Source organism: Amphiprion ocellaris, chromosome 16 (genome assembly GCF_022539595.1).
Source record: "Amphiprion ocellaris isolate individual 3 ecotype Okinawa chromosome 16, ASM2253959v1, whole genome shotgun sequence".
In the NCBI taxonomy this organism is placed as follows: Eukaryota; Metazoa; Chordata; class Actinopteri; family Pomacentridae; genus Amphiprion; species Amphiprion ocellaris.
This window is the reverse complement of record NC_072781.1, coordinates 10,177,268-10,202,789: the sequence shown is the minus strand read 5'-3', so window position 1 is coordinate 10,202,789 and position 25,522 is coordinate 10,177,268. Positions and strand designations below refer to the sequence as shown.

At 40.0% G+C, this 25,522-nt stretch overlaps 1 protein-coding gene across 3 annotated transcripts in view; it reads right to left on the bottom strand.

Moving 5' to 3' along the window:
* The window catches only part of tp53bp2a (tumor protein p53 binding protein, 2a), a 30,957-nt gene extending 6,128 nt beyond the window's left edge, over positions 1-24,829 (bottom strand). The window contains exons 1-14 of one of the 3 annotated variants that reach the window (XM_023263904.3): positions 24,671-24,829; positions 24,219-24,379; positions 12,243-12,390; positions 11,127-11,240; positions 9,555-9,625; positions 8,330-8,431; positions 7,106-7,280; positions 6,732-6,913; positions 6,465-6,629; positions 6,242-6,280; positions 4,519-4,566; positions 3,098-3,281; positions 437-559; positions 95-216 (exon numbers count right to left, since the gene is read on the bottom strand). In XM_023263904.3, coding sequence (XP_023119672.2) covers positions 95-216; positions 437-559; positions 3,098-3,281; positions 4,519-4,566; positions 6,242-6,280; positions 6,465-6,629; positions 6,732-6,913; positions 7,106-7,280; positions 8,330-8,431; positions 9,555-9,625; positions 11,127-11,240; positions 12,243-12,390; positions 24,219-24,245 — 1,500 coding nt within the window. In that variant the 5' untranslated portion in view covers positions 24,246-24,379; positions 24,671-24,829. The remainder of the gene's footprint in view (positions 1-94; positions 217-436; positions 560-3,097; positions 3,282-4,518; positions 4,567-6,241; positions 6,281-6,464; positions 6,630-6,731; positions 6,914-7,105; positions 7,281-8,329; positions 8,432-9,554; positions 9,626-11,126; positions 11,241-12,242; positions 12,391-24,218; positions 24,380-24,670) is intronic. The other 2 variants (XM_023263906.3, XM_023263908.3) reach the window with 2 other exon arrangements.
* Positions 24,830-25,522: the final 693 nt, after the last annotated feature.

The following is a 25,522-nucleotide window of genomic DNA, read 5'->3' as shown; positions in this document are numbered from 1 at the left end:
GAAGCTCGAGTGCATTTTTACTGGTAACAAATGAATCTCAAAAGGGACTTTTTTCCTGTGATGAAACAAGGTGTGTGTTTTCCATTTCTCCTACCTGAGCATCCCTGACCAGGTCATCACTGCTCTGGTTTTTGCGAAGGGAGGTAGTTGGAACCTCTGTTGGCTCAAACATGGAAAATGGACGCACCTTCCTGTCTCTCTTCAGTTCTGAGTCATCTAACCACAAAGCACATGCAGAGGCAGAAATCAGTTTTGTCTCATGTTCAGACATGGTTTGATTCTATGAAGGGACAGAGCATAACCCCTTTTGGAAGCATTTGTTCTGTCTTATCAACAGCTACAGTTTTTGGAGTAACAGGAAGAAATTACAGCTCTTTTTCTGTGGAAATGCTATATGTGCATATGGTGTTAGCATGCATGTATGTATGTTTCTTACCTTGTTCTGCATTAGAGTTGGAGTGAGAAGTCATTCGTGGCAGTGTTGAGGCTGGACCATGACCATTGCTGTTGGATTCTGGACCTGAAGAGCTCCAGTCTGCCAGTTTGGACGGCTGAAGACCTGAGGGACCAGCAGAGGATAACGGAAGATGTACACTTTTGCATACCACAGGATTTTAAACAGAAAGACAGATAAAATAAAGCACCAACACACATAGTGAGAAGCGGTTTCAGTCATTGTTTTACAAACACAAAGTTCACAAAGCTTTGTGCCGTGCAGAGTCACAAAGAGCAAACAATTTAGGGTTTTTGAGGGGAAAATACTGCATATTTTGTAGCCTTTTTCCTCCCCCTTTGTTCATCGTTTGCTGTTTTTGGTTGGCTGACTAAGACCAAGCCAGATGTCTGCAGATATTCAGTCTGATGAGCCACAAAAACATGGGACTTTTTCAACAAACAAGAGTAACATAACATCAAAGATAGTACAAACGCGACGATTTCCATCACAGTCTGCAGACTGTAGCTAAGTGTTTCCTCTGAAGAGGAGTTGTACAAATACATCAAGAAGCACACATTTTGCAGACAAAACCAGATTGTGTTGGTCACAATCCACACAGAATGTCAGTTCAAGTGAAGGTTATGTGTTTGTTCCAACTGACCCATTTAGAGCTGCAGAAAAAGAAGTGAGAGAGCTGAACAAGCACGCTTTAACACAGCAACAAAACAAGCAAACAGGACCAAATATTCAGCAAAGAAATCATTTAAAAATGTTATCTTTTCATCTCTTTCAGTAAAGACAACTCATAAAGAGTTAACACACCTAAAGCTATTGAGAGGGACATATGCACACACATACAAACACAAGTGTGTACCTTTTCTCTTAGCCCGCAGCTCTTTCAGAGGCTTAAGCAAGAACATGGCTTCTGAGGCAGATGCATTCAAAAAGACAAGAAAAACAAAGTAGCCTTAAAGCTCCAGATCCCCCTTTGCTCTAGACATGATGTTGGTTTGGCCCAAGCAAGGGCCCCCCCCCGCCCAGGGGCCATGCAGTGACCAGCACAACCCCCAGGATCCTGCCTGATACTATCCCTGGCAGAGAGGAACTGCGAGTGGGTGTATAGTAAGAGTAGATTCTTCTGCATCTCCGCCCATCCCTATCTCTCTTCTTTCTGTGCTGCAAATCAACTCAGCATGCAGAAATAATTGCGTGCAACAACATGACAGACTGAGGAAAAACCTATTACTTTTACTTCCTGTATGTGGATTTTGCTTTAAATAGGAAAACACAAGATCAGGAGGAGGTTAGAGGGGGAATGAGGGAGGGGGCATCCCTTCTGCTGTTGTTCTACAACGACTAATTTTGGTGTTGAATCATTCATATTTAATAACAGTAGCACACTACTGGCTCACTATCCACTGAAGGAATTGTTCAGGGCTAAGAGAAGAACTCAGAGATGGAGCACATGAGAAAGAATAACTGTGTGGAGGATGGCATTAAAAATATCTTCAAATGTTGCTCTGGCCTGTCATAGGTTTGGCTAGACTTTCAACTCCATTACACAGGACACGTGTTACTGCAGTCCACAGGGAGGGGGTGCTGCTGCAGCAACAACTTACTCTGTACCATCTTTCAAACTTGATTTCAAAAGAGAATAAGGACTTCAACCACACTCAACTTGATTTTGTTTTTATTTGTAATGCAACACATTCTGTAAAATTACCTTTCAGATCAGGTGTTCTGTATGTGTTCAAAATCAATGTCAGGCGTGCCCAATCATCGTTTTCAGGTTTTAAATCAGACATTGAAATGGTAGTTACTGAGGACTAACCTGAAAATAATGCTGTAATAAAGTCTAATCTCTAATCTGCCTGGTGAGTCAATTCTTAGTTTATCTACAACGTGTTTGCTTTTAAAAAACAACTAAGCTAAACATTGAAAGCAGAGCAGAAGGAACTACACTATTGTTATATTTCCTTACCGTCTGTTAACAAAGGGAGCATTACTTGAAATATCTACTATATTCATTGGGTGCAAATAACTCCCTACACACACCAAAGACAAGAGAAGAATGAGCTTATGTGAAGAAAGGCACAAAGAGATGGCTATAAAAACACAGGTTCAAAAACAGTTTCACACACTGCAAACCTTATCAGCTTTTTCAGAAAATGTCAGCAGAGTTGAAAAAAAGATTCTGATGTTTAAACTCAGCAATGCTACATCACAACACACCAACCAGTAGGTAACAAGCTACCTTCAGAGCTCAAAGCGACATCAAAACCAGCAGCTGTCTCAGACTCGTCAGCTCCTGCTGAAGGCAGTACAGTGTTGTCACATTTCCATCACAGAAACATAGCCAACTGAACGGTGGCATTAACAAAAAACACAGGGAAAACTAATTGAGAGCACTTAGTAGTTGAGAAGCCATTATTACTGAAAATTGGAGTTTCATTTATTTAGCTTTTCTTAGCTTTACTCTGTTGTTGAGAGGGCTGTTGCAGACTCAGCAATTGCCACTTTTAGCTACGTTATATGTAAATCACAAATGGGACAAAGTGGAAGCCTGCTGCCAAGTCAGAGATCCGAGTCATAGTCTGAAAGGAAAAGGCTTGAGTTACGAGGTGAAAGGCTGCAGACAGTATGTTGTATCTGGTTGCTCACCTGTCCCGGCCTTGCTCTGCGGGTCGTGGGCTGGTAGGGTAGCAGTGCCGTCTGGGTAGGCTGGTTTCACAAGCAGATCGTGTCTCACTGGGCCCCGGGGCATAGTGGACGACTGGATGTACGGACCGACCGCTGCCACACGAGACGGACCTGACTGCTGTCCAGCTTGGCCATCAGAGGGCTGCTGTAAAGTGAAAGGACAGGAAAGAGAAAGAAAAAAAACAGAATGCAGAATATTTAAATATTTTTAAATATCGTGCACTACAGCGGAGAGAAGGAAAGAGAGAAAACACACTATTCAGATACAAAAATGTGTAGATGAGGAAATGGCAACCAAAACCATAAACTGTTGAGATAAGGTGAGTATCACAGAAAGCATGCTGAAATGATTAACATTGAGACACTAATCAACAAGAATAAAAGTAACAGCAGCACACTAAGGCTGTGATTTTCATTGCTGAACAAAACAAAATATGTGTAGGATGAAACATGGGAAGGTAATTTTGATATTCTTAAATCCTTTCCACTAAGAGGGTAAAACTTTGGCCTGTGGGGGGCACCAGAGGAGGTCATGTTTTTCCTCAAAACATTTTATTCTGTTGAACATATCAGTATTCAAAGATTTACAAGGGAGTTTTTCTTCTTTCTTGTGGGTGGTGCTAGAAGAAAGGTCATTTCAGTGAGACACTCAGTTTTTGAAGTGCACCGTCATGAAGAAACTGAGAGAAGTAATAATTTATACCCATGATTTGGTGGCCTATTAATACATTTACATGGTTCTGTAAACACCATAACTGTGTGTAAATGCCACAAACAGGCAATCACCCATACTTTTTGTGACTTCTGCTTATTTATTCCTAAATTAGTACAATTCTTAAAGAAAGCACATGGAATGCAGTTACTGATGTTATGTTTATCAAGTATTTATACTCTCTTATCTGAAGAGCACGGTGTTTTTTATAAAGCATGTCGCAGGGGAATGCAGTTTCAATACACAATGATTTCTTAGAGTGTGGGTTACAGGTGATATAAAATACATACTGATAGCACAACCTTTAATATGGTAAATCTAAAAATGAATAATAGAAATCTTGAAGTTAGAAGACAGTGCTTTCATCATTGATACAATATCTTATGGAGGGATAACATGCCTTTATACATCCCAAACCTAACAAGCTGACTAACTTTCATGTCAAACTTGGTTTAAGTTGTTATAACTCAAATCCTACAAAAAATCTTTTTTTATAGACAATGGCAATATGAGAAACTGTGCCTTCAAAATGAACATGGTACACTTTGTTTGAAACAAAAGTGAAACTAATACAAAAGCTAATGGAATCTGAAATGCCAAATCACATTTAAAAGATAGGACTGAAAAGAAAACAGATACATATGCACAGCTCCAATACTAGTTTAGTTACCTGAAGATGAGTGTCTTTTGAAGCCCTCTCTTTACCAGGATAGCCATTCTTGAGAAAACAAAAGCACAAACATGCAACAGCAGTTCAAATGACCAAATAATCTCCCTTTTCCAATCTAATATTAGCCTTTTCTCAGTGTTTCCTGAATTGTGTGACAAAGATGGTGTGGGATGGCTCTCCGCTGGCAGCTCTCAGACTACCTCTCCTCAGTCAGTACGGTTAGATGTGTTTGTTGGGTGATGTCAGCCAGGCGCTTGCTGTTTGGTTGGAGGAGAGAGCAGTTTGGATGTGGTGTGTCTTTGTGCTGGTGTGAAAAAGGCTCACTCATTACGATTCTAGGGAGGGTGTGGGTAAATCACCTCCTCTCTAGGGCCTATTCAGGTCTTCATCTTGAAATCACGCACGCACACACACACACACACACACACACACACACACACACACACACACACACACACACACACACACACACACACACACACACACACACACACACACACACACACACAAATGCTAACACACATGCAAATACCTCTATGTGCTGTCCCTACTTTTTTAAACATATAAAGGGGATATTAAAAGAGAAGTTGTTGTGGTTTAAAGTAGGACACAAGTTGCGCATACATCTTAAAAAAGCCTCTGGCAGAGCTTCACAGGGATATGCTAAAACTCCATTATAACATTTATTATTAAAGTTCTAACTTATAGGCCACTTTAGATCTTGTACACTGCATTTGTTTAGTAAACACTGTATACTAAATACTCCTAGGACTATTTTTGCATATACAACACATGAAAACACAATTTTTATAGTTAATAGACTCAATTTTAATTTGGTGGAAAGAAGAAAAGTTATTACTGAAAGTCAATAAAACACCCTAATTATATGAGAGAAAATGGACCTGATTAGGAAAACATAATTATAAAATGGCACAGAGGACAGGGTAAAATGACTCATGTAATTTAAAAAGGTGAAACCATGAAATCATCCATCATCAATCAGGATGATTAGGTTGTATTTTCACCCTCATATCCTTGCTCTAACCACACAAGCATTTAACCTCAAGCAGTGAACATGTTAATTTTTCTTCCTCACAGTCTGTTTCATCAACTAGTCTGTGGACTCTTATTCACAGTCTCATGGCAACTTGTGTCCAAAACAACTCCTGGAAAGGGGAGAGAGGAGTAGAGGATCAGGGAGACACCCAGGAGCGAGCTCAGAACCAAAACCTTAACACGCGTCTTGGCCTCACCAAAATCTGAATTATTCAGCCTGCTGACTTCTACGATGTGTTGAATCCTGCTATGTATTTTATATAGTTTTTTTTTTTTTTTTTTTTTTTAATTATTTTTAGTAAAATTGTCTTTTATTTTAAGAATACTGGTTATTCAACTTTTGTTTCTTTCAAGAGTGCAACCACAGAAGATAAAATCTCCACTGACATTCCTGAATGTCTGATCATCGTCTGCACTCATTACTCCTCTCTCATCTTCAGGACTTGTTTCTGCCAAATGGGACTGAAAATACAGCTGAGTGAGGAAGTGGGAGAGTAAACTCGGATGCAAAATATGTTAAATGATCAGAACAATGATCAATCCCCACCAGCTTTCTCAGAAAGAACATCAAAGAATAGAAAAAGACAGATAGGAAGTGATTCTTCCATCGGGTGAGGGGGTCACATTGTTTTCCCACACAGAGGACAGAAAGTTCGAGGAGTCTTACGCTGACATGGCTGAGCTCTGAATGCCGGGGAATCTGAGGCTTCCGGAGGTAAGAGAGATACAAACAGCCCTTATTATAAGGCCACTAGGGGGAGTTTGGTTCAAAGCATTTCTGCTAGTTTTTAGATCATATGAATAATGGTATCCTGACAAATTGTGACAGTCACAGTAAGAATTAAGGTTATGTCGATGTTTTTATGGTATTGTGTTGTAATAACACTTACAGGCAAGTTCTCTTTCTGCTGCAGGGCTGCCTTTTTCTTCCACAGCCGATCTCGGAGTTCATTGATCCGTTTGTCCATAGCAGCCACCTCCATGTTTCGCTTGTTCAGGCTCTCTCTCTGCTGCTGCAACTTTGAATTTTGATCCTGGTTGAGCTTGTTCCTCAGCTGACCATCAAGATAAAACACAGAAGAAGAGTTAGTATAACATCTGTGTTCATTTAAAACAAATATCATATTAATGTTAAATTTTTTTAGATTTTTGCACACCTGTAGCTCTTTGTAGAGGCGGTCCAGTTCAGCCACCGAGCTCTGGTTGTCATGGAAATTGTCCATTTTGCCGTTTTTGAGCAAATCCAGCTGTCTGCTGAGTTCCTCCACTTTGGACGCAGCCATCACTAATTCTCTCTGCTTCTGCTGAAACAGGTTGTTCATTTGCTCTATCTCTTCCACTGGAAAGAAAAGGTGTGCAACAATGATGGAGAAATGAGAAGATGCAAAGAGGGACAAAGAATATAATGAAGACAGGAATTGGCAGAAACACATCGAGTCTTGACCTAGTTTAAATAAAATCTTTCATGCTACCACTCACACAATATTCTGAGAAGACATCCCATCAATATTGACACAGTCAATGAGCTCACCTAGTTTGCCATTGCTGAGGCGTTTCTGCTCCACCTGGCCCTTGAGGGCACGGACCTTCTTGAGACGAGTTTCCTGATTCTCAATGTTCTCTCTGAGGCGCTGGAGCTTTTCCTGCTCAGAGGCCTGCTGCTGCTGACGTTGCTCCTGCTGCTTTAAGAAGCGCAGTCGCTGCTCCTGCAGAAAAAAAGACAGGAGACTGTAGGCATTGAACAAAAGTAAGAAACTTAAACTTAATTAGACAAACGCATTCCAAGGGTCCTTACAAAAGACCCTGAACTATATAATCTTGCAAGATGTTTGCGGGTTTGAAGTAAAAGGGCCACTGGCTGTTTAAAGAAAAATTTTTCATGTGCCTGTTTCTTTAAGCAGGAATACATTTCAGTCTTGAACTATGACGTGGTATGCCATAAATGTGACAGTGCTCTCCCAAACAGGTTCCAAGATGAGTACAACACTGCCTCGATCCAGAACTGCTCAGGTGATGCAGAGTTAATTACACATGAACTGTGTTTATGTGTAATTAACTCCTTGGAAGATACATTCCTTGGTTTGCTTCATTGTCCTCAGGCATACAGTACTTGGAACTGAATGCGAAAGTGTCTCTGTAGCTTGCCAGACATATTTAATGAGTGAAACAATGAGAATTTCACCATTTACCTTTTCAAAGTTGTCTTAATACAGTTAATAGTCCTGAATCAGCAGAAAATAGACATTTAGGGGGCCTCAGCAAGAACCAAAAATATGCGTAGGAGGAAAAATTCTCACTCAAGTAATAAATTATATTGTGCCTGTTTTCTGTCAAGTGTCTTTCTTATAGTAACCAATAAAGCCTGACCTAAGTAAGAAACCAGTCATGAGCGAGAAAAGAGACCTTCAAATAGCAGATGTACTCTGCACAGTGAGAAGCCAAAGCAGGAAGCTGTCTCAGGCTTCTCAAATTATAAACACTTACAGGCACCCACCATTAATCTCACCTGTCTGTCACAACCTCCACTCCATATACTCTCACTTGTCAACTTTGTGAGTGCACTAGACTTGTTACAGTACCTTTGTGTTGTGTACCAACTCCCCTGTCTCATAATAATCCCCTTTTTAGTCTTGTCCATTATTTTTTTCTCTCCAGATCTGGCTTTTACTTTCATCTCCACCACGTAACTCCTTCATCTCTTGTATCTACTGATCAATCTAGTGGACCCACTTTCATCTTGCATTTTTTTATGCACCTTGGAAGCGAGGAGTTGTTGTTGAACTTCTATCTGTTGCTGCTGTCTGGCAGCCATCTCTTGAAGCTCGGCCAGTGTCATGTCCATCCGGGGTGTTGCCACCTAGGTAGCAATAAACAAATACAAAGGATACAACAAAAATGATTAATCCTTGTGTTGTTATACGAGGTGAAATCATTATATTGACAGTCAAAGTCTAAATCAAGACTAAAGTGTAGCCCTCAAGCTTAAGACATGTGAAGACTTTACGGAAGCATTATAGTTCTTTAACCATCATATTCAAACCTCAAAAGAGATTAAATGTAAGCCTTTTGTGATTTCAGAATTCATGATACAAAGAGTGCTTTTTTCTCAAGGTATCATTCTCAGCTCAATAATGAAATAACAGTCGTGTCCATGTTATGGTTCACTGATTAATTTGTAATTTGCATTTATACACTGCAGGGTGTGTGAACTGAATCTAATTAATTAGTACCCCATGACACATTGTCAAGTTAGCTTGTCACGTATAAAACAACAACACAACAGGTCACAGAATTTATGTTAATATGGAATATATGACCCACATTTTTACAAGGAGGAAAATGGAAATGACTTAGTAGCAGGTTGTATGATTATTTTGATTAATACAAAGATCACAATTATTTCTTATTTTTGTTCATTCACTTTCGGAACGAAATACTGTATTACATTTTCATATTTAAAAGAAATATGGCAATGCTTTCACTTTTATGGTGTACTACAATTCAGCTAATGTACACACCTTTGCATCAAAATAAGACTTAAAATAAAGTTCTACTTCACCCAAAGTCAGTATACCTCCCAGAGGCAAAATATAAATAAAACCATACCCAAAAGGGTCATTTGTTGAATGTCAGCTTATCAATAGACACTGCAATTTTCCAATTTTCTCTAAACACTTCACATGTAGGTTATGGCACTAGTCACAGAATAATTAAAATCCAATAATCATGCAGCCCTGCTAAGTAGTAATGTGGCAGTCTTTTATCTGAAATGAACCAAGAACATGAACTGTAAATTTAATGTTATTCAAATGATGAGCCCTTGCAAGTGAAAACAACTCCATGACTTCTGTTCTTCTCCACTTTTAAAATGATAAAATATGATTATTGACTGTGCGGAGCTATGAATTATATGCTGTTAGTGCTAAACACATAGCTAAAAAAAATTCAACCATTTGTCTAAAAAGAAGTTAAGCACTCACCCCATTCTCCATCCTTCTGTCTGGGGGACCCTTCACTCCATTCCTCTTCGACTCTGGGCCTCTTGACCCTCCTGAGTAACCAACATGATAGAACAATTCATCAGACATCACAGTCTATTGCAGAGCTTGAGCTAAGGTGACTTTTTATTCCAATTTAGTCCAAGCCAAGAACCAGCAAACTGCACAAAGCACTGGACTTTACAGACAGCTGTGAAAAATGATCGGAACTTCCTCTTGCCTTTTTGCCAGTCAGTGTCTCTAACAAACAAGCACTTAGGTGCACAGGTTTCTCTAGACTTGCTGTAAAGGGCCACGTACATCAGTAGGCAACTAGAAGAAAAAAGGCTGGCTAGCACTGAATGATCTTAGCTCCTTTGGGAAACAACTGGGATCAGTGCTCTTTGTGACTTGCAATAATCTCAGGATTTAACCTCATACATAATCGTCTGTAGGTGGGTCCACAACTTTGTGTGTGCGTGTGTTTGTCTGTCTACAACTGTGAACTACTATCCAACCCTGTCGCTGGCTTGGGTCTGGCAATCCATATCCTATCCTTAAAGCGCTCGCCCATGACCAAAGCCTTTTAGCTTGCATAATGGTTTTAGATAACCCTTGACATACAACATGCATGGTAAATACCAATTGAGTAAGACAAAGTGTAAATATAAGACCATACTAAACTAAATAGTGGTAACTAGGTGTGAGGTTGCTGAGCTATTGCAGTTCAGCAAAAAATACATTTTATCCATTGACCTGGTGAAAAAGAAAATTTCTGCACAGCATCAGGGAAGGTTAACAGGTGGACTGACTGCACACTGGGACTGAGTGTAGAACTAAGGACTGCCATACAGTAGTCCTATAACCAATATGAACACCACAGAAATAGTAAACAAATTAACTTGTCTTTAATCAAAAATACAGTAATAGAAAAGGGTGCTACAGAGTTGAATCAAAAAGACTGCTTGGAAGCTAAGCTAACAGTGTGGGAAAACAAGAGCAGGCTAAGATAACAGGAAGGGAAAACAGCCATCTAATCCCTGGGCCAGACTCAAGCTGTGAGGGGTAAAAAGGCTTAGTTACGCAACTGGGGGCTGAGAGGATAGCGCACGACTAAAATACTAGACTTTTCTGTGTTCCTAAGAAAACTGAAAAGTAACAGGCTTATGACGATGTGACTGGGACACCCTGCTTTCAGCCTGGTCTCCAACAGTACGGCTAAATAAGGCTTTTTCAAGGATTTGAGGGGCTGGCTAATATAAAACCCTTTCCTGGCCAAAGAAAGTGATAAGAGAACCATTTTCAAACCTCTGTAAAGGAAACAGAAGAGGTGGTCTGATTCAAATTTTAAGCTTTGGATAGGCTGTTAATGTATATTTCTGAGTGGATGTGTGTCTATTTAAAGGCAGCAGGCATCTCTGGAGGTTACAATACTGGTGTTAAATGTCTTTTCTCTGATGACAGCTCTTGCCCAGTCATGACTGATGTGAGAGAAGTGACCATAGAAAGTCTTGCTTCCATTTCATTATATGTTGTATATTTTGGCTGGGTGTTGTGTTGCAGATAGACACTTACCCGATTCCCTGCTAGGGGCTCGGTTGTGACGCAGAAAGAAGCGCACCTCTGCCCTGTGTTGTCCCCATCGCTGGAGCACATCCAGCATTCTCTCCCCATCACCTACAGCTCTCTCTGCAGAAAATAATACATAATAACAGATCAGTGCTCAGTTGTAAGGTTAAAACACACCCTTAAAGTCAATACGGAAACATTTTCATTATATTAAGCTTTGCAAGGTTAAAGCTGGTGCCAATACAAATGTAGGTCAAGTGTGCATGTGCTGTTTGTTTTGTGAATCCTGTCCAACATACAATGAAAGGTGACTCATTTCATCAACTCAAACGGCTCATCAACCATTCTTTGGACATTTTGTTCGACTGGCTCGAGATTATTTCATTACGTGAATGGCCTAACACATTACTGCCAAGCAGAGGTCAGCCAAACTGATCTATCATAATGTCAGGAGTAGAAAATATATCAGGAAGTACAATATTGTACAGATTATTAACAACTTCATATCTAAATTATATGCAAAATGTGAATGTTGTTTTTTCTTTCCAGTAGTCAAAAGTGGCCTGTAGTGAATGGCTGCAAAATGAGACAATCTTTTCAGTATTTAGCAATCTCTTTTCAGACTACTTGTGGAAGTACTCAAACACAATAATTGGCACTTTCTTCGCTCTTACGGCAGCGTCACCATGGAAACAGCTATGAAGTCTGGCTCCTTGAGTTGTGATTCTGAATAAATCTCGACTCTTAGATAAGGGACAGGGGAAAATGAGGCAGGCATCTCAACCCCCTCCCCATATCCAACCTGAGAGATGTGCTCGAAGTCTAGGTACTTGTGTTTGTTACAGGGATTATGGACTCTACTTCATTTGCATTGCAGACTCCAAAGAGATAATCCCTTTAAAAAGAAATCAACAAGCAGATGACCACACAGCTAATTCTCCATGTATGGTCTACTACAGAAAAGCAATTTCACTCTAAACAAAGAAGGAAGACAAACTAAGTGTCTACACAGTGACTCTTGTCCCTTGCGCAAACTAAAGAGCATACAATTGAAAATTTCTTGTTCTGCGCTGTATGTAGACAAAGAAAGATAGCACTGGGTACAATGGCACTGTGACTCACCAGATCCACGCCACATCTCAGAAAGGTGGCAGTCTGTTTCCCCCGGCTCCTTGCACAACTCCACCACGTCCCGGCACAACGTCTCCGGGGTAACGGGGACCTCAGTAAAATGCTGGTCATTGTTACTGAGGTATACAGTCAGGAACATCTGGGGGCAGCAGGAGGGAGAGGGAGAGGCAGATAGCCAGACTGATTAGATAGAACTAAATAAGAATACAAGATAGCGTATCCTGGTGGAGTCGGTGTGAGTGGAGTCAACACCACAAATCTCTGTAATTGGTGTCTGATTTCCCTATGGTTCAGTGTGTGTGTGTGTGTGTGTGTGTGTGTGTGTGTGTGTGTGTGTGTGTGTGTGTGTGTGTGTGTGTGTGTGTGTGTGTGTGTGTGTGTGTATACAATATGTGTGCTTCACTGATAGTAATATCTGTTTCCCAGGACTCATTCCTCTATGTCAACAGAGAAATCAGAGGACAGCTACTAGAATTCCATTTCATCCCACACCATCTAACTGCTAACTAGTGCTGTCACCACTGTGAGAGATCCCTCAATCCCAACACACATACACTAAATACCCCTGCCAAGTGCTCTGAAGGAACAGACCACTGAGGAGCTGGATTTGTATGTCACTGGCAGATGGCAGAGACTGGCTTACTACAATCTTAAAAGAAACAGGCAAACTCAATGAAGCTGTTCCTGATAGAAGTGAAATGTAATACTCTGCAGCTACTGCAGAAGAAAAACACATTAAAACTGAGCAGAAAATTGAGCTGTCTATCAGCAAGGATCCCAAATGCTGACACACATAATAGCTTCCATTCTAACAACTACTATATTACTTACAAACATTATAAACAAACTCTCAAATCAATATTTAGACAGGACACTGTTTATTTTTTTCTTTATAATAGGCACCAGGACTCCAATTTAATTAAAAAAATTAAGGGCTAAGACAAACCAAAGCCTTGACAGTCAAATTAAAAACGCACATCAGAAATGTCAGTATGATACTCTAAAACTTAAACAAAAGCTGACAGTTGACATAAAGACGAAAAATTAGTGTCTGTGTAGTCATAAAAACATATCTGCATAAGAGACTTTTAGGACTGTGCTGGAATATGCATCTGTAATCTCATCACACAATATTGGTGGAAGCTTTGATAAAGTCGCAATAAAATCAAAATGATAACAAAGGTACCCAAGGCATGGAATGCACTGAACTTAATGAACCGTTGTGTTTCAACCCCAGGTTTTGACAGAATGTAAAGACAAAATTATAGTTGTATGTAGGCTCTAAGCAGAGTCTGCCGTAACCAACACAAGTGGTCTTTGCCATTGTGAGTATTTATATTTTCATGCTATTATGTCTGCGGTGTCCAGCAATTTCACTGCTAAAAGACAAGACGCCAGTGGGGGTTCTATGCCACTCTATGAGGTTGTGTCATGTACATCAAACAATGGCGAATGAAACGGTGCAGATTATGTTGAAGTTGTGGCCTATAATGAACAATAGTTACTTTTACTTGAATTACTGCAATGAAGTAAAAAGAGATAAAAAAAAAACATTATTAGGAGATGATGTATATCATCTCTGTCAGCAGGTGATTTTTGTCGACTATAGAACTTTTTGAACTATGACAGCAGCAAAGGATGGAAAACACATTAACAATAAGTGAATCATGTTGCTGAGGTCTGTGTTGATGTGATGTATTCACCTACATTTCTTGGGAGGTAAGCATCAGGCAACCCTGTAAGGTATGCAGGTATGCTGTACTTACAGCGTAGATGATTCTATCCAGAAATATAATCCATGCTTAAATCTTTCACAGTGACCTCAGTAATGATAGGCCAAAGACTACAGACTATAGGTAAAAAAGATGGATGTAACCTCTGGATCTGGAAAATTAAGCCAAAATGGAAGTGTCTTAAACAGGTATTATTGCTCATGCCCAGCAGGGGAGAAAACCTGTGGTTGCAAAAAGATGTCCAACAGCTCAGAAGTCTGTGAGAAAATGACTACACTTCTCTCCAATTCCTTAATAAGTGTATTGTCTCAAACGCTAGTTTCAAGACCAACAGTCGTACTTAGAGTAAACTAATGATAAAGCAGGGTATGTTTTAAGGGGTGCTACTTTGTGATTGACAAGTCGCTACTGTATCACCATGTGTAGTGTCCCCGGGTTCTCCAGGCAGATCCACCACTTACTCATTACACAGATGGACATAGAATAACCTGAAGGGTGTGTAATTGTCAGAGAAGTATTGTTGTATACATGCCCCGAACCTCCAGGTTAGACTGTCAGGTTTTTCTATTCTGAGCTACCATGAATGGCCCAAAGGGGCCATGGTGGGAACATCAGGTCAATAGGGTCACAAGCACAAAGGGCTTGAGGCGGGGGTGGCGGTGAGCAGAGCAGCTGCAGTAGTAGTGCAGAAACAAAAATCTTTGGGTTGCTTTTTAACAGTGGGGTGAAGTGTTTAAATGCACAACAGCCTTAAAAGAAATGTCTTTTTTCCCCTTTTCTTCTCCAGGCGAAGTTTACTAAGTGAGTAGGCAGGTGACATGTTGTCTTTGAAAATCTCCTTAGCAACACATACAACTACAGAAGATTTGTTTTTCATGGTGATGAAGTGAAGGTGGAAGCAAGGGGTAGTGGTCTGACTCAGAGGACCTGACTCAACTGGTTTGTTCCATACAGATGTAAATGAAAGATCCCCATCAACAGAGCGAATCAGCAGTGAGTCATCAGTGTCCGTAATATACAGTCCAGAAAGCTGTAAACAGGTACTGCCCTTGTGCTCCCAACCTCACTCTGTGGTAGAAGACCACCCTGGAGAACAAAGCAAAAATCAGGACCTTTTCTTTTTCTGTCTGCTAATCAGAATAGTTTTGTATGTAGCTGACAAACAAACTAAAATCACTTAGCATAATAAATGACAGTGGAGGGCCTGTAATTAAAAGAAAACCTTAACTGGCATCAATTTCATGCCATCTGCCTTTAGCAAAGGATTCCAAAAAAGTCATTCAGAGATCAGCACAAGAGTGGCTGACATCATCACAACTTCCCAGAAATGTAGGACATTCAAATGACCCTGTTAACATTTGGAGAGTGAGAGGGAGGAATGAAAGAAAGTGAGAAGACCGAACCATTAAAGTGGGGAATATAGTCTTGGTGGGGCTGTCACCTGTGCTGACAGCCAGCTCTCCTGAGCACTAAATTTAATGATCCAGGGCCATCAGTATCCAGTCCTAGCATTCATCTACAGGAGTTAGCACTTTGCTGTTGACCTTCATCTACCATGCACATGTGGTCACGCCTAGTGTGCTATAATACTGCACTAGTGCAATATACACATAATTAATTAAACTAATTAAGGCCAATTCTCATATTCATATTGCTTTAACCTTTTACGATCCAAGTTTTAGTGGGGCTTGCATTTTAGATTTCTTCATGTTATTTGGGAAAAGGAGTAACCAAGAAATACAATTGGATAATATACAATATCTGATTAATATTATGTTGTTGTTGTTGTTAGTAGTAGTATTATTAACAATACACTCTTTTTGAAAAAAAAAAAAAAAGTCCGCATATGTGGATGCCAGGTCTTAGGAGGTTACATTTTTTTAAAATATGCAAAATAAGCTTTGGAAATATATTATTTTCTCTTTCATCTTCTGTTTCTTTTTCATGGGCTCTGTTCCTGTTTAACTTTTCATCATCAGCAAACCAGTGTGCCTGAGAACTAGACAACATGTAATTTTTCATGCAAAAACAGATACTATGATATCTAGCATAGTATATCAAAATCATAAAAATGTCTGTCTATGCTACATTAAAGAGGTGTACCTAGACAGACAGGTGAGAAGAATACCCTCAGCCCCCATTTCAACTCAGCGAGACAAATTGAGAGCTCATTAAATATTCATAGATACAACAGCAAGTAAAATTAAACAGCTCAATAATAGCCTGATGGGCCCACTGCAAAACAGAAAACAGTAGCTCAATAGCTAATCAGAAAGCATCGCTATATGAAGCCTTATAAACCATGGAACAGAGCAATATTAATTTAGTTTGCAAGTATATGAGAACGTTTGAGAGAAACGTGCTTTACTTGCCTTCTTTCAGTCAGGTGTAAAGTGGATGACAGAAGGAATTCCTGAATTGCAGTTCCTTCCTATCTGAGACAGGGCAAAGAGATTGCCCTGGGGAAGGAGAAGGGACAAGCTGCCTCTGCTGCTGTGGTTCACTGTTACAATGATAGATTTCTAATTCCATCATAGCATCAGTGAAGTCATAGCTGTCTCCCAGGGTTTGGGACTGGTGTGACAGCTCAGGATCGCACACTGATAATTATAGCCAATGCAAAGAAATATGGCTTAATGCTGCAGCGTGCATGGTAGATATGCTCAAAGCAGACCAGCTATAAGGCTAGGTCATTGGGGCTATATCTCGGGGATTAAGATAATCCGCTATACCAAAATATAGCCCTTTAACAGTCTACTGGCTCAAAATTCAATAGCCTGCAGCAAGGCTACACCCACATATACCTTAGTACAATATAACAGTACAAAGGTCATCACTTTCATTATCAGCTTTACATGTTCAGTACTTTGTATAGGTTGTTTAAATCCCCAAAAAAATCTTATTGCAAGAACTTGAGCTGAACAAAAACCTACAGAGTGCTGGGGGTTAATTGTCCATGCTTAAGAAATTCTGTTCAAGACACACACAATAACACAGATAGGACTGTGTGTCTCTAAGAGATGAAAGGCTGTAACATCAATCTCTCACACAAAAGACACTGTAATAAGAACACATCTAAGAGTAGGAGAGTGACTGCAGCTGGCAGTGCTTGACCTGCTCTGCTGTAAAAGGTCTGAGAGGTTGAAAAAGAGACACTGTAAAAAAGAAAGAGATATACCCTAACAGTTGTTCTAGGTTATTGCTTGGAAAGCGGATTCTTTGTCAGTGACTTTATCTCGCATGAAGTTAAATAAGCTGCAATGCCTGTAGGGAGATGCAGGGCTATTCTGTGAAACACTGTATAGTGAAGATATAAGCTATTAAGTCTACAGATGCTAATTTTTCCATTTGCTGTGTAATTTATATCCCTACTCCTCTTAAAGCCCCTAAAGAAGATGCCATTGATTGCAGTCCTGAACAGGCTTTTCAAGCTTCTCCAGTTGTTTAGACAGAGAAGTCTGAGATGACTTAAGTTTAAATATCCGCAGTGTAACCCTAGCCAATTACAGAAAGGAATGCTGTGTTGTTGTGTGTGAATGGCACTCCCACTGATTGTTCAGATAACATACATGTAGCATGCAGCAACAGACTAGCGCACTAAAACAGAGCATTTGGCAGGTACTTGTCTTGATGTAAATGTGTTAGGACAGGTCGAAGGAAAATTCAGTTATAAGAATGATCCTTTGATAATATTACTTCAAATCGTCCTAAAACCATATCAATCCTTGTGTCCCTCCTTGAAAATCCACTTTCCTCTCGTGAGGTCAGTTCTACAGCACTAGTCTCTCAAGATCATTTGCCAAATGCAATTGGTTACATATTGAGTTAAGACTGATCAAAACTGTGTGCCTCTGCAGTTTCCTGTTTCCAGGAATAGACTATTCACAAGGTTTTATACCATAATAGAATTACTTTGCAATATCAGAATAACTAGTAAATGAAAGCCCATCCTGTCACAAGGGATTTACATCAGTACAACTAAAAACACCCAGAGCGAAAACTGAGATAAATCATTATTTCAGAATAAATCATACGTCTGTGCCGATGTTCCCTGTAAGAGCAGCAAGTAAATGATTTTAGTTTAGCAGGTTTACCAGTACATACACTATTTTGGGCCACAATGTTTCCCTATTTTAAGACTGAAACTTGCCACTGTATCTTTTCATCCTGGTCAATACGGTTTGAACTGGAACTCCAAGATTGTTTTGCGATTACTGGTCAATTCATGTATTGTTCAGATTATAAACAAACCAACCAACAAACACACATCCACACTCCAACTCAGTTGTCAGAATTATAAATATATTTGTAAATACACTGACTGAGTAACGGTTCCAGCTTTGGGTGCAAAAGGTCACAAAACTCAAAGTTTGAATCGCAACACCGCTTTCAGTGACAAATCTGATTATTTTTCAGATCAGCAAAATAATAAAGTAAAAGAGAAAAAAAGTTAGATAAATAGTATCATGGCTCTAACTGTGAAATTCTTTTAACATAATCCCTTTATGTGAACACACAACTGCTTGATGTATTGCCACTGCAAGTCTGCATAGAGAATACAGGAATTATTCATCATCAAAGCATAGGTATGTTTGCACAGCCATTTCACAGCCTGTAGGCAGGATTACACAAAAAATACCAAGCCAACTTTCATGAAATTTGGTGGGGAGATGCAGCATGGCTAATAAAATTTTGGTGCAGATCCAGATCACTTTCTTTAAAATTACTCCTAACTCTTAATAAGACCATAGCCTGTTTCACTTTGTGATGATTAAACTTTCCTTGCGTGCTGAACTGTGGCTGGAGATCAGTACAGATCATGGATCAGTAACAGTCTGTTACACCTTTAGCTGCAGCTTTACTTCAACTACAGTAAAAAGGCTGAAACTGTTAAGAAAGGTTGCCTTCTGCTGATATGCATCTGTCAGTGTAAAAGTTAGTCAACCATAGTTTTGTATACTTTACTGTTGACTTTCAGGGTAAACGTTACTTCTCTCTAAATAGCATGAAATAAAACAGTGAAGAGTAAATGGTTAATAAGAATATACACCAGAAATATAAAATAATTATGTACAATTTCAATAAAAGTAAAAATTTGTTCAACACCGAGTAGGGAAACTTGCACTATGCTTTCTAAACAAAAGAGCATAATGTACCTTCCTTGAAGGAGCAGGGTTATAGTCAGAACAAATAAGGGAGAATGTCAGGCCGGTTTGAAGCAATACATTGAGATTGACTACCACTTATACGCAGCATGTAATCTAATGCCTAGGGGTAAATGGAAAAGCTGGTAAAGTGGACAGTGTGAGGCAGTGTGACAGTGGCAAAAGATAACAGGGGTTATATCTTCAGCTATGCGTGGGGGTTCTTCACCTTAGGGCTGCTGGGCCTTCTGTCCACACACACTTTCAATTACAGATATTGCTGTGGTAAGCGAATGAGTCAACTAGGTCTTGTTGATGGAGTCACCTTTGAATCTAATTACCACAAGTTTATAAGATACTGTTGCAGCATCTTCCAGTGCATGTGCCTTGGTTCTCCCTGCCACGGCTTCAAAAGTTGACACAGTTCCAGCATAGCAGTCCTTCAAAAAAGGCAAGGCAGCAGAAAACTCCCATATGGCTTTATGCATTATTTCTCTTTCATTCTCTCTCTCCCTATGCTGCATTAGGGGGATGAGAGGGCAAGTGAGAAAAGGTCAGGGGTAACAAACAGCAGAAAGCATAGGGAATCTGAAAACACAGTAGCCTCATTCAGCTGCAACACTCAGAAAAAGCCAAGCAGCTTTTACAACACACTGAAGCTGCAGCAAGCTGTGACTCTTCAATCAGGACAACCTTTTCTCTGTCTGCACTGCAGTACTTAGCCTATCACTTTATAATCTTCACTCTTGCAATACTCTTCCATTCCTTGTCTACATGATGAGGCAGTTCCTACTCTGTGCTTATCTGGGAGATAAGCAAAATTGGAGCTAAAATTAAGCAAAAGGCAGAGGATGTATCCACTTTTTCCAAGCCTTCTTTACGGTTGGATGAAGTTGTTCCGAGAAACACCAAGGCCACAGGAGCTTGAAGGTTATTACAGAAAATATACAGAAACTGAAAACTGCTACGTAACTAAATGACTTCCTGAAAATGTAACAAAACAGCAAGTCTGTTGTATGGGAATTTCATGTATGAAAACAATTTATCAACCCTTATTTCATGTGAGATGTGAATAGGCAAGAGGAAGCAATTCAAAATGTGGCAGACACACTAACTGGCTTCCTAAAAATGCTCACCGAATAATGTCTTTGTGGTGTTTAATCTGTCATATGCAAATGCAGTAAAGCAGGAGAGTGAATGACTGTAGGAGGGAGAGTACAAAAGCCCTTTTCCACTGCAGGAACTTTTCCCGGGCAGGGGAATAAAATTTGTTCCTGGGCAATAGCTTATTTAAAAAAGGCATTGGAGCAGGGCATTACTCACACAGCAGCAAGCACTTGTTGTCAGTAGCATAAAAATTGGGATTTTGAATGACTTTGAATAAAAACTCATTCAGACATCTTAGCTGGGTTTAACAGACTTACATCATCAAATATGGTAGATATAAAGACCCAAAAATTTTTTATCTAACAACATAAAAAACTGCTTCATCATTAAAGCTCAAAGTCACCTTGTGGGCTGTATTATATTATGCAATACAAACAGCCTTTAACCTTTGCCACTCGTCTAACCAACCCCAAGATGGGTAAGCGTAAAATGACTCTTAAATCTTAACATGTACAATATAACGCCAGACTATTAAGGTGGTTATGAAAGACAAGTTCGCTCTCTCAAGTGCTACCTTCCTCCCCTGATTACCATGACTTGCTGTTTGAATGTGTCTGCCCTACCTCCAGGTAATGTCATTAGCAATATTCACACCACACCATTGATAAAGCAAAAGTGAATGTTTGCACTCATGCAAAAAAAAAAAAAATTCTATGGAAAAAAAAAAAGCCACCGCTGCCTTTTGTCATATTAATTGACCTTATCATCATGGATGGGTTGGAGCTGCAACAAGGATTGCACAAAAGGAACTTCTGACATAACCTAAATCCCGCATGGCTTGTGTGTTCCTCATGACTAGACTAGGAGATCAACCTTCAACAATGCTGTCATTATGTCTTGACACAGCAAAGCTGAGTATCTCCTGAGCTGTACCACTTTAATGCATTATTCCTTCTTTTATATTTGTTGCTCATAGATGTGAGTCATTCAGTATTCCAACATGGTAAGCTGATACCTGCTCAGGTGACTGGCATGGTTCCTCTCAAAAACCAGGCTAATGCTATGCTGCCATTGTGGCACTAATGCACTGCTCTGTCAAATGGTATAATTCAGGAAAATTATTCAGCTTCTTTATAAGGTCATTGTTTGTGAATGACCAGTATGGTTGAGCGTTGTTTTTAATTTCTGCTCTATAATGAGCCAATCAGAGTTGTTAGAGTCCTATAATGATATAAACAACCTGAATGCTTTGAAACATGTACTTTTTACACTACTCATTATAAGCTAATACTGTTCCAGTTATGAGTCTTCTTGAAACAAAAGTCAAAACATCACATGCCCTTGTCTATCACGTATGTGACCATCTACTGACGTAACCACCGCAGCTCTCCCACAAAGTAAACACAAAGCCTATGGTGGCCACAGAGAAAGCCTACTCGGGTTTCTGTTGACACACACAGCAAAAGCAGGCTTCCCAGAGCATCATCTCTCCTTCCCACCATCGAAACACCACCACAAAGTCAAGGAACAGTGAGATTTGTTGTGGTGTAACCAAGACAAAGTGCAAATGCGTACAGTCAAAGAATGCAAAACCAAATAATGTGGGCGGTTCACACAAAAGTATATCTGCTTAAAAATCAACACAGCAAGCAACTTGTATCATGGGAGAGGAATGAGGATGTGATATGGGATTTGTGGCTACAACATTTGAAAACCAAAATCATACAGAAACCTTTCCCCAAACATATTTTCCCTGTTTGGTTTCTATTGTATTATACTGCCAGAACAGTCTTGAATATAATGTAACTCAACAAAAGGCCCACCAAGATGAAATACAGGCAAATAGACCTGCAGAGAATTCAAATCTAAACTTGGCATTAGTAAGTGTCTGCAGAACAAAGGCTGGTTCCAGTAGAGATAACAGCAAATCAGGAGTAAATGAGTTATACGATGTTATGGTTGAATAAAGGGTGAGCATCTCTTATCAGGGTGCTGCCACAGCACAGGCACACACACAAAGCACTCTCAACAGCACGCTGTTGAAGAGTCCCTGCAGCTCATTGTGTTCAGGAAACAGTGACCCCCTATTTACCATCCCAGCCAGCAATTATGACACTCCATTCTTACTACCCTCCCAAAGCCCCTGGCCTGCACAGGCAGGGTCACGGGCTATTGGTGTAATTTATAAGACAATACCTCACATCAGACATGGCTACACAGAGGGCACTTTGTGTTTATCAGGCGAACACCAGGAGCTGTATCTCATTCAAACACACCAAAACGCATATAGAGATATATTCTCGGGTGACAGGACTGGGAATAAAGGGGGAAATTTCTAAGGTCATGTGTTGACGAATAAAGAAACAGATCCTGTATTTAAGGGTGAAAATTTATATCAGTGAGAACTGAGCTTGTTGATAACAAATGACTACGTGCCAGCGGCAGACTGAGGTCATGCACCAGACAGGAGTCATCTAAATACGACCATGTCTCCGCTGCTAAGATGAATAATTCACTGATCAAGCTGTTTTACTGGACACTTTGGTCTGAGGAAGGAAGAGCAACAATAGTAGAAACTGTGCATAGATAAACAGCACAACAATCTTTTTTTTTCATTAATTGTTAACATTATTGTAAAAAACAAAAAAAACCAACACTACCTGTGTGTTGTAAAGCATGTGAGCTGACATATGTCTTTGGAGAAAACATAATGGAAAGAAAATCAAACAGAGAGGCAGAAGGAAAAAAAATACTACAATAATAACACTACAGTTATGGCTGTCCTTTTGTCTTTAAATATATGGCTACAAGGGCCAATAGGCACTATTTCTGAAATGATCGATTAATTAAGCAATTAGGCCAACAACAGATAATTAGCTGAAAATTATTTTGATACAAGATTAATCATTTTAGTCAGATTACCAATATAACTACTCTGGTTCCAACTTTGAACACAATGAGGATCTGCTGCTTTTCTCTATTGTCCTTACTGTAAAGTAAGTAACAGTATAAGCAATGTCAATCTAGGATACTGTTTGGCACTTTTCACTATTGATTAAATATTTAATTAATAATTAATAAAGACCAAAAAATTATAAGTGACAGATTGACTGTGAGGATATTTGTCAGTTACATCCCTCTCTGCAATGACACTTTGAGCTGAATAAGCTGTAGATGTAGTAAACTCTCGCTGGATTAAAGTTTTACTAGTTACATAGTCTTTGATCTTTGAATTTTGCTCCTTTACCGGAAGGCGGGAAGAGCCACAAGAGAAAAGTAAAACTGCATTGCTCATTAGGCTCCATTTCTATTTGTCGGGAAGGTTATTTCTCTAGAGTGCAGGCACACCACTGTCCGCTGCCCTTCCCTCCACACATCAGAGAAGTGCTGAAAGATAGAGCCTTGAACTGCAGCAAAGGCAATGGACCTCTGATGATGATGAAGACGATGGTGATGACATGGCAGGAGTCCAGAGCTGAGGTTAGCCGAGTGCCAGCCAGACTTGGCAGGTGCCTGCTGCTTGCTGTGTGTCCTGAGCAGGATTGATGTATTATATATGCGTACTAGCAAAGCACACAACAGAGTAGTACGAACGAGTGAATGCATGTGCAGTAAGTTAATGACCATCTTTTGAGGAAGATGTCCCAACTGGGATACACAGATGGTGTTTTGACGCAGAGGGTGACTACGGCTGGTGTATGTGTAAGAAAATCGTGCATGCGAGGAACATCCCCTAAAGCGAATACATTAGAGTATAATCACAAGCAGTCACAGATAATAAACTTCCCAGCAGCAGCAGCTTGTGTTGACATGGAAATGGCACAAAGTAGCAACCGCATCAACTTGCCACGTCTATTTAAATGTCCAGGTAACACACCGCGGCAGCATTGCGGGGTTAATGCGGAGATATAACGCCGTAAACAGACACACTGCAATACGGGACGACGTTAAAACTTAAAGAGGCGTCAATTAAACAAACTCACCGGCATCATTTTAGCTTCGTACCGCATTTAGCTAACCCAACACAGCATGAATCCCCACTGGCAGTTTCGACGAAAGCGGTGCGGGACTGACGATCACTTTAATCCCAGAGCCTAAACCCGCGACAGGCAAGGCTACTTTCTCCTGCTTCGGGGGTTCCGTCCTGCAATGAAAACAAGGTACAGGGTTATTTTTTTGACCGAAAAAATGCCAAACAGTCAAACCCACTCGTGATAATCGCATCCCGTGTCGTGGACCTGTTGCTACAAATAACAAGGCCTCCATGACAAAAGTTTCCGTTGTAGTTGCGCGAGCATCGCTTCAGAACTTTCTAACGGCTCGTTGGTAGCAAGAGGCGCTTCAAAATAGCGCTAAATTTTTTGAAAAATAAGTAAATAAACCAAATTACAACCTAGTTAGAAGTTATTTGATATTTTTTCCAGCTTTTACTCACCAGAGGACGTGTAGGTAACCAGCTCGAAACCCCGCTGACTGACAGTGTTGCTCGATAGCTCGCAGCCTATCCCGGAGTGACGTAGCGGGAGAAACTCGGTCCACTGTGGAATTCAGGCTCCGCCTCGATCCGGAGCTGAAACTCCCCCACCGGCCACGGACATGTAATGAAGCTCGCTAGTGCCACAAAAAAAAGACCTCAATATACTCGAAAGTTTACTCCACTCCGACACTACTCACTTCATTAATTATTTACAATAGATTAAACTCACAGGAAAAGCAAGAAAGGTAGGAATCACGAGCAGGTAAGAGGTCTCACTCTGCTCATAATAGACAACTCAGAAGGTAAAGTTGAAGTGGGTGGAGTAAATGGCTACCAAGTTCACCCTGATGTTTGACAGATTGACCTCTGTAACTTTTAAAATGAGGTTTTAAACGAAGGACCCAAATCTATCAAAGCTACATCAGAATATCCTTTATTGACAAGTGGGTTTTCACATACGAGGAATTTGTGTTTTGGTGCATTTCAATAATTCAATTCAAGTCAATTCAATTTTTTTAAAAAAAACTTTATTTGTCCCCTGAGCCCAGTTCACAGGCTACATGCACAATTGACCACAGAACAGTAGCAACAGCTGTATGATAGTTGTAGCATCAACATCAACATGGAGGCATTATTTTCCAGACAGATTAAACAAATGTTGCAGGACAAATACGGAGCAAGTGGTTTTAAGGAAAATTAGCAGTGTAGCAAATCTGAAGAATTGTAAAAGTGACAGATTTTTTTTTTTTTTACATTGTACAGGAATGTGCAAATTATTCACCTGATAATGTGCAATGCATGCAATTCTTG